This window comes from Stegodyphus dumicola, chromosome 3 (genome assembly GCF_044657685.1).
Source record: "Stegodyphus dumicola isolate Sdum_Otavi_A_Nest chromosome 3, ASM4465768v1".
Lineage (NCBI taxonomy): Eukaryota > Metazoa > Arthropoda > Arachnida > Araneae > Eresidae > Stegodyphus > Stegodyphus dumicola.
In genome coordinates, this window is record NC_140770.1 from 84518437 (window position 1) to 84528376 (window position 9940).

General features: G+C 29.9%; 1 protein-coding gene across 4 annotated transcripts in view; it reads right to left on the reverse strand.

The window, feature by feature from the left end:
• Positions 1-859, reverse strand: part of LOC118195539 (metaxin-1) — a 43240-nt gene extending 42381 nt beyond the window's left edge. For all 4 annotated transcript variants that reach the window (XR_004759282.2, XR_015040230.1, XM_035366865.2 and 1 more), the window contains exon 1: positions 642-859. Coding sequence is in view for 2 of the 4 variants with exons in the window: in XM_035366865.2 (XP_035222756.1) it covers positions 642-710 (69 nt within the window). In the remaining 2 variants the exon portion in view is untranslated. The remainder of the gene's footprint in view (positions 1-641) is intronic.
• Between the last annotated feature and the right edge of the window lie 9081 nt (positions 860-9940).

Genomic DNA, 9940 nt, shown 5'->3' on the forward strand with positions numbered 1-9940 from the left:
TTGGTGAATGTGATAGTCTTCAATCAGGTGGTTTTCCTGTTGAACTTATCAGCATTTCTTAAACTGCACTCTCACTTACTGGTGTATATTAACCTAGTTTCATAAAAATTTATATCTACTTCAAAAAATTTTCTCAAAAGCAACCACAGCAAAGCCTTGCTCCCCCATCTGAAATTTGCATATTACAGACTCGGAAATTAAATTTACTGGAGACTTTAACAAAAAAGTAACAACTTAACTCATCAATTGCATCTGAATCTACAAATATTTTTACTTGTTTTTTACATCAGTAATAACAAACATTTTTCTAAGATGTAGGCGAAATATTGACTTTCATAATTAAGGGAATACTTTGTTAAAATATAGATACATCAGGAAGTACTCTGTTGAAACATACGTAGTTGATCAAATATCAAGTTTCAAGCAACAGTCTGAAAAATTTCTTGCAACATAACAACATATTTTGAGAAAGAAAATAAGAATAAATTTTAATCAAATATGCCTAGACTTCTAATATATAGGCTGATATTGATAATTTATGACTAAGCTCATTAATAATGTAAAAATGTACTGTTTACAATAATTATGAGAGTAACTTCAAAATGTTTTGCGAGATATTATCAGTTAAAAAATAAAAGTACCATCACTTGGAGACATGTGAGATCTACAGACGGAAGACCCCAGTCCCCCTGCCAAATATCAAGTTCCATTTTGGAGTTATGTTAATGATGATTTCTTTGGACAGATCTATTGAATTTCAGAAAATCCGCAAACACGTTTTTAGGTTACTAATGTAAACAATGAGTTGAGTTGCTTTACAGCTGACATTTAAATGCCATTCATGTTGGCTACTTCCATTTCCTTGCTGCTTGACAGTGAAGATGGTTGGGAACAAGGAGGTTAGAATAGAAGGAGGGAGGGTTCGCCGTTTCCTCCACTATCGGGGAATGAAACCTCCGCCGAACAAGCGGCGTCCATGTTTGTGAGTTCAAAACATTGCATTACGTCAATGACATGTACGTGTTTCTAAGCTGTTCCGTGCATGTATTTTCCAGTAAAAATATGTTAAATTAATAATGAAATGCCTCGCTATTGTTGAATTTTTGTTTTAAAGTAAGAAAGATGATATCCATAATTTACTATGTGCAGCAAATTATTAAGAAATAGTTCGAAATCTAAATGCATGCGCATAACATTAAAGCCTTTAAAAAATGATGTTTCTGCATATTTCACGGATTTGCTTAGGTTTCATTAGCAACCTGTTGGATGTACTTCCCAATTTTTCCTTTAAAAAGTGATATTTCTGATTTATTCACAATATTATCATAATTTATTAAAGAATCCTTTCATATACAAAGTTTAAGGTATAGAAAAGAAAGTTATTTTATTTTACTATGCTTAAATACTTCAGCTTTTATTAGTAATACATTAAAACAGAAATTCACATATTATTTATTGGCTATAGCAGTTGTAATAGCTAATTTCAGGAGACTGATACTTGATGCAAATAGTATTTCATTTTTTTCAAGCACTTATTGGCATAGTTTAAAAATTTAAATAATTCTTAATTTCAATTAGAAAACACATTCTGACTTTTATCAATTTTTAGAAATATTTTAGGGGAAGGGAAGACTGTTTTTGTGGAAACCTGAGAAAAGTGTTAATTTTGATTAAGCTACGGTAAAGGAAATAACTTCATGGAATCAGAAAATCTAAAATGCTAACAAATAGAGATAAAAACAAACAGCAAATAGATTTGCATAATACATGTCAAAAGTGACAGTTCATTAAGGGACGATGGATTTACATGGTTGCTCAGCTCAGTGCATCTCCAAGTTAAAAAAATTACAAGCTTATTTAAATTCTATTCTAACTTATTTGTAACACTTTCCTGATCAGAAAATTTCTACGCATAATGGGAAAATGTCTTTGTCTGATATTGAATAAAAAAATTCAGCAGTGAAAAAAGTTTTGCCAATTTTTATTAAAATCATCACAATACCACAGTACAGCTGTTCCTGATAGATTACAAAGGTATCTAAAGATGTTTATAAAAAATAAATTATATTCAATTCTATCCTTGGCAATTAAATGAAAAAATGATGTTTTAAAGAAAATTGAGAAGTTTACATACAAAATTACAAGCAAATTCCTTTTATTAATTTACAACACTTTCTTCTTCATAAAACAGTAGATAAGTATAATAAAATATTCATTATATATATATATTAATCATTTCTAGAAACATGCAACCAAGTATTTTTTTTAACTTCAGCTTATTTACTAAACCTTACATACGTGCAAAATTTAAGGTACTTTTTAATTTTGCCGGCGCAGGCAATAAATTTGCCAAAAATGGTACAACCGATGCCAAACTTAATATACTTGCTGGTAACCTTTGACGCCTCAATTTTCAAAACAAGTCGCAGCCATTTCTTATCAGATTGATTGTTTCCTTCAATACTAGCATACAACTACATAGAAATTTTACCAGCTAGTTCAATTTTATGCCCTAAGGCCATTCGTGGTAATTAAGTCAATTAGGATGCAATCACACTACTCACCCGAAGGGGAAAATGTACAAAAGGCAAAGTCAAGGGTTAAATTCATTAATTCTAATGAGAATGCACTAGCAAAGTAAAGCACTGCGGTTTTACATAATTTCCAAGTGAACTATTCGTACAAATTGAAATAATTCTTGCATTTAAACTTATATTCCAAATGAAGATTTAACCTGAAATTAATGTAGATATTTACTGAGAGAATTAGAATTTTGTAACATAGTTTACGTGAGATGAGATCACTTGGGATCGAATGATATGAATCGGTGAATCAGGATGTTGAACCATGAAAGCATAGTAAATTCTTTAATTAACGTCTTTTAACAAATTTATTGTCTTTATTTATTGGCTTTTTACAAAATTTTAAACAATATTATTAAAATGTTTTTGCCTTCAAAATAAAAATTCTTAGAACTAACATTCGTTAATTTTTTTTTTATTTGTGTACATTGTATGTTGTCGCCAATAAAGTCTGCTTGGCGAGATTTGCACTGGCAAAACGGAAAAGTACCAAATTTGATTTCTATATGTAATAAGCAAATGGTTAAATATGACATACAACATTGACAAGTATTTTAACATATTTTGAGATGTACATTGTACTCAGAAATAAATAACTATGAAAGCATATAAATTTACATACCTTTCTGCTTTTATATCCAATGGGAGGTATTTCAGCATATATATCCCAAAACAGAGGCAAAATTGTTTCCATAAATTATGTTTTTGCAAAAGAGTGTATATCACATGTAATTATTTTTTCTACTGCCCTTTGAATAAAACAGCTTTTGTGTACATCTGTCGAATTGATTCGGCAGCATTTATTTTATTTTTCCCCCAGTAAATATACCTAACACGCAAATAACTTTCTATTATTGCCTTTACTAAATGGACTACATGATTGTCGAGTGGAGACATATCGTGCATATGGCCATTTAGTAAAGTAAATAAATCATTACCCTTTAGGGCATTCAAAACTTGAATCGTCGCTGTCAAAATTGTAGGTGTTTTTATTGAATCATGCTTACTGAAAATACTATTAAAGGAACGAAAAACAGATTCACTTTTTTTACATATTAAGTACACATCATGGGATGCATGAATTAATTTGCTCCTGCTTTTAAATGATACAAGCGAATGCTGTGAAATAGGTTTTTTTGATGTAAGTGCATTTAAACACATCTCGCATTTAATATTTGAAGATAATTTCCTAACAACAAAACCAGCTATGTAATAAACAATATGCTCTGAACATCTGGTTAATATTGCTGGATTAAACACGTAATCATGATCTGAATTGACAGTATCCCAAGATATATTTGTTGTTTCATCCATAGCTCTTAACCTGTCAGTTGTCATATTTATTATTTTCTCAGATGCAGTCGTACTGGTTGCAGTCAGAATGCTTATATTTTCTTGTGGACTGCAATTGCCATTGATAAAATCACTTATTTGAGTTTGTGCGAGTAGTCTTTTGTACGCAGTTTTAAATTGATATGAAGTAGGGTTATTATTGCATCCTCCCTGCATACGAATCATTTGGAAAAACATTTCAATGTGATCTTGGCTAAATTTATATGATGGTAAGTATATTAATAAGGGTTGATTTGAAGTTACCAGCTTTTGTATTACTATTTTATAACTCTTAATACATACCAAAAAACCTAGAAAGCCAATTTTTCTATTAGATTCAGTAATTTTCATTCCATTTACACTAATTTTCAAGTTGCTTAAATACCTTTCCAAGTCATTAAGATCTTTGAGAATAAAACTGCTGTTATGTATATTCACAGCTTTTTTAAATCCTGTCTGCTTTAAATTTCTTGAATTGAGAATGTCAAATAAATCATTAATTTTTCTTAAGAATTCAACTGTTGCTGTTGAATTTTTGAATGTATCTAAATCTAAAACCTCAGCACAAAACTGAATGGCATCAGCAACAGATTTGCTAAAAAGCTGCGCTGCAAGAGAAACTTTCATTTTTTGCCGAAAGAATCTGACATGTTGCTTTTTCAGTTTGTTACCTAGATGAAGTCCTTCTGTCTCTTGTAATTCTTGTAATGCTGTAATATATTTCCAGTCAATAAGGCCTTCATTTTCATCAACAATGCATTTTTTATCTCCCAAGGTATTGCGGACTAATTTGAGCATATGGCAAGGATCTAAAAAAGCTACAATATCATCCCCGTTAACAGGATGCTTAAATATAGTATTGAAATCTGAACTGTCAAATCTGCAACCTAAATGTTTTAGCATATTCAAATTCGAAGATAAACCATCACATGTTAATGATACAACTTTTATGTTAACATTGTGTAATACAGTTAAACACTGAAGCACAAGGTTTGCTTTAGTTTCACTACTAATGCCATCAATTAAAAAATATCCAACTGGGATTTTAAAGTTATCATTGATACACACTAGCATAAACACTAATGCCTCTCTAGATAGTGGAAGGGAATCATCATCATTCTGTATACCTGTATTAACGTATCCATGATAAATTTGGCCATCAAATTCAACATGTTTACGTATGGCCATTTCATCAATGGTCAATGAAAAAAGCAATTGGTATGAAGTACTCTTAAGTTTATTATCTAATGCATTCAAAGATTCAGTTGTAAAACCAGGTGCTGCATTTATAGATTTGTACCAGTTTGCTAGAGTCTTGGTATGTGGCAAACATGAATTGAATGTTTTTCTAACATATTTGTATGCTTTAGGTGAATAAAAATGAAGAGTTAAAGCAAAAGCCTTTAATTCTTTACTGTAAGGTTTTGGTAACTGGTCTTTCCCACACGTTGCTAATTCCCATAAAAGAAGTTCTTCATTAACAGGAATTGATTTTCTTAAAATGTCCAGATAATCATCATTTATTATCCTGCTCTTTTTTAAATCTTTTAATACAGTTTTCAAATTGCAGATAGTCCTTTTCTGTCTACGTGCAGTTTGTTGCAACAGCTTAATTTTCTTTCTATAGACACTATTTAATTCTTCAGCTTTATGCAGCTTTCGCTTCAGCTGTTGCTTGCATGGAGAATATTCAACAGACGTTGCACTAGTTTGTGGTTCACATAATACAGGCTCCTTGGGAAAAAAAAAAAATCAATCAGATGTATGGCAAATAAAAAATTACATTAAAATAACAAAAGGTATTCCTGCTTTCATTTTAATAGTATCATTCATTCTTTAATAGTCCAAAGGGGCAATTTGCCCTAAAGGACTATTAATTTCATTTTGCCATTTTGCGTTAAAAACTATAAACTGCAAATCACTTTTCAAATAGTTGCCACCAAATATTATTACCCTGTATTATATTTAAAGAAATTAAATAATAAAGAATCTGTATGAATGTATGTGTTCTGAATGAATATCAGATTTTTTATTATTATTTTTTATTTGAATATTATTCAGTTGACTGGTAAAACAGTATGATTCAGTGCCCATTACAGATGAATGTGTCCTTTAGAATTAATCAGTAATAATTGGCGACTGTTGCCGAAGCTTCATTTCAGGAATGGCACTGTTTAAATTGGTAAAATAATAAAATTTATAGAACATTTTCAGTTTTTTGTCAAGAAGAAATCTGTTATTTGTCTTTTTTAAGCTTCAGACAAATGGCCAACTCCCCAGAAAGCATTAATTCTTTCATTTTTCTTATTAAAAATCTGTCCTCGTCTAAAATAGTCACGACCAATTTTTCCAGCAATTATTTGCATTAAGCTTTTAACTTTATTCAAGCTTTAGAAGAGAGATTCTTGCATAAAGCACAACGTTATATCCAAAAGTAGCAAATCAAAAAGAAAAAATTTCTGTTGGTTAAGGGACAGGTTATTGTTGATTCTAAACATTTCTTATTATGATAATTCTCACGCAAAAAGTTGCTTTATTCTCTTTGAATACAAAATATTTTACTTTCAAATACATTTTATCAAGAAAACAAAAGAACTGCTGGTAACATTAAATTCAAAACTAACTTACCTCTTTCTTTTTATCCTCAAGAAGACGTTCTGCAGGAACTTTTCGTGTTTTTTTGGTCTGGAAAAAAAAAAAAAGAAAGAAAAGATATTTATTAAAGCATGACTAATGCAGATTTACTTCTAATAAACTTTTTATAAGTGTCTTGTAATATTTATGTAGTCTAATTAACATGCAAAATGATATTATGTTTAAAAATTTCATGAAAATTAACACTAACTAAAAATAAGATAATTTATTTTCCAAACAATGATTTAATGTTAATTTATTTTTGTTTTGAAATAATGCTTTCTAAATTTACTGAAATATTCTTTAAATTAAAGTAACATTATCTTTTCATTAAGTCTGAATGAAAGATATTTTGGAAATCATTACCACAATGACACATATAACCACATATGATAAGTTTGCATGTTATGCCATTGCAAGTTTCATTAGACCAATATCATTTTACTAGTTTTTACTGAAATCAGGCTACTAGAAGTATTTGATCTTTTGCAAATATCATTTCAGAGATAAACATGTACACAAATTCTTATTTAATTCCTTATTCTATGTAATAATAACAGAATAATGTACCTTCTGCAGGTGAAGTGGAAATGCTTTGAAGATATTAGGCACAGCATTTTCTCTCAGTCTTACACAGCATAATGAAGTTCTGTCAATCTGATCCTCAGAAAAATGATCCGAACAAAGTCGTGAATAAGAAGTTGGCATCCAATTCTCTCTTCGAACAGCTCGTATCCAAGCTGCTCTTCGTTCTGCATTTTTAGGAAACCTAAAATTAATAGCAGATAATTATCTAAAAAAATAGTCACAGGTTGCATTTATTTTAAATGAAAATTTTAAATAGAAGATCCTTTTCACAACTTAATAAAATAAAACAGATTTATGTGAATTTAATGATTTCAGTTTATGTGCATTTCATATTTATTAATCTCAAAGAAACTGCCTTTAATTAAGCTGAATTACAGAAATATACCTATACAAGTTTTTGGATACATCTTTTCACATGTTCAATAAATATTTTACTTAATTTTATCACTATACTGATCAGAAATTTGTAAGTTTATGCAAAAAATTTTTAACAACAGAACAGTTTATCTTAACTTAAAAAAAATGAATAATAATTAATATATAAAGAAAAGCATTGCTTTACTTAACACCTTTACAATTAATAAAAATAGTAACAATTGATTTCTTACTTTTCATGAAAGTTATAAAAGGAATTACCTAAAACATTCAAATTATACAATTTAAATCCTACCATATATCATTGTATCTTAAGAAACGAAGATACCAGCTATAAACAGAAACATTAAAATATATTTAACATTTTTTGATTGTAGTTATATTACATAACATGTTGTGATTATTTAACTCCTTTTTTTCACATCTGGAAAGAAAACATGACATCGTGATATTTTTTAACATAGTTGCCATATTACATAAGAGAAGAAAATCAATACTTACGTGTGAAAAGTAATGCCCGGAATTTTTTTCGAGAATCTATTTGTGCATCCATATGCAACACAAGCTGACATGCTTCAAAAAGAAAAGAAAAAAATGTTGCAATGACAGACTTCCTTGCACAAGTCACGGTGATAACAGGAAGATGGCCGCCACGCTTCACCGTTTAAGTTGAACCTTCCCTCCTTCTATTCTAACCTCCTTGGTGTGAATAGCCTGTTAGCTATTCGCACCGTCTGTGCGATTAGCTACTGCGGCTTTCTTATGCAAATCCTCCTTGTGCAAATCTTCGGCTGTTCGAAACGACAGAAACTTTCAGAAAGATGCCCTGGGATAAGGTTCCTATATAGAGGAGCCTTACCGTGGGAAAAGGCAGCCTTCTTGAACGAGCATGCACAAACTGAAATTCAGTTTTGGGCTTGAAATTAATCGTCGGTACCATTATATCAATCCGGCATTTTCACAAAAGTGTGCGCAGACTTATGCAAGTCCGATTTTCATAGCACCTACTGATAAATTAAGCAAGTGTTAAGATAAATCTTCGGAATTTTTATGAAAAACTGGCTTATAACGACAGGCCCGGATTGAATAGGTGCGGGGCCCAATTGGATTTTTTTTTTTTTTTTTTTTTTTTGCGAGGCCCTTTCTCTATATTAAATATTTAAATAAAATTCAAATTCAGTATATATATATATATATAAATGTATCAAATGTCATGGATCATCAGACAAGTAAAGTTCTACATAAATTAAAAAATAAAAATGTTCAAAATACGAAAGCATTTATTGAATATAAATTTATATCACCAAATATGAATACATGAATTTACATAGTTTTAAGTTTTTGTACTGTAAATTCTTCTAAAATTGTTTGAAAATGTAACTTTTTTGCGTCTTCACTTTCAATTTACATAATTGCTAAACTGTTTAATCTATCTTGATTCATTGCCGATCTCAGATACTTTTTTTTATTATTTTAGCCTGGAAAATGATCTCTCTCCAGAAGCAAAGCTTACTGGAATTGTTAAGAATATTCGAAGAACATAAACAAATTTGGAAATGCCGTTGCTCTATCATTATCCGATAAAAATATTAAAATTTTAAATGGATTTTCAAAAAATTCTGAAGGAAAAATAGATTTCAAAGCTTCCATTTCTTCAACTAACATTTTTCCGTCTATATCAGCTTTTTTCACCTTTGGTACATCGTTTTCTGTTAACTTAGAATCTGTTAGAGAAATTTTTAATTCAGCTGCATGTTTTGAAGTACTTCTTTTTTCATATTTTGAAATTTTCCCAGAAACCCAAATAATTCATTATGATTTTTTAATTGTTCAAAAAGATCTTTTAGTGATTCTGTAGTTTTATCTAAAACAACATTAAAAAAGATATCTTGTATGCATTTATCGGGTCTTCAATAGGTTCATCATCGCCTTCATAAATTGAAATATTCCTTTCTTTTCCGAAGCCTTTTATTTCAAAATTCTCTTGATACTTCCAAATCTTCTGCAAGAGTTTTTGCCTGAACTAAAAACTTGTTCGAATCCAGTATTTCATTAGTTGCTTAACCATTTTAAAAGGTTTTCAAATGAAGAAAGTGCAATGGATACGTCTGCAGATTCACTTTGAAGTTCCTTGCTAACATATTTGACTTGGATCAGTAAATCGTACCAAAAGACCAGTGATACTAAAAATTTATTCTTTCATTGCATTTCCCAGAGATTCTGCTTCTCTTTTAATTTGTGAATCTTCGGAAATTTCTGATATTTCGAAAAGAGCATCATAAACTCCACCTGTTTGGTATCTCACTGCTTTTGCGCTTTGAATTCGACATTCCCACATGGTTCCACCGATTAAATTCAATACATTTGACATGAACTTTTACGGGTATCAGTTTTCTATATTATAAAATATATATTATGTAATAATAAAC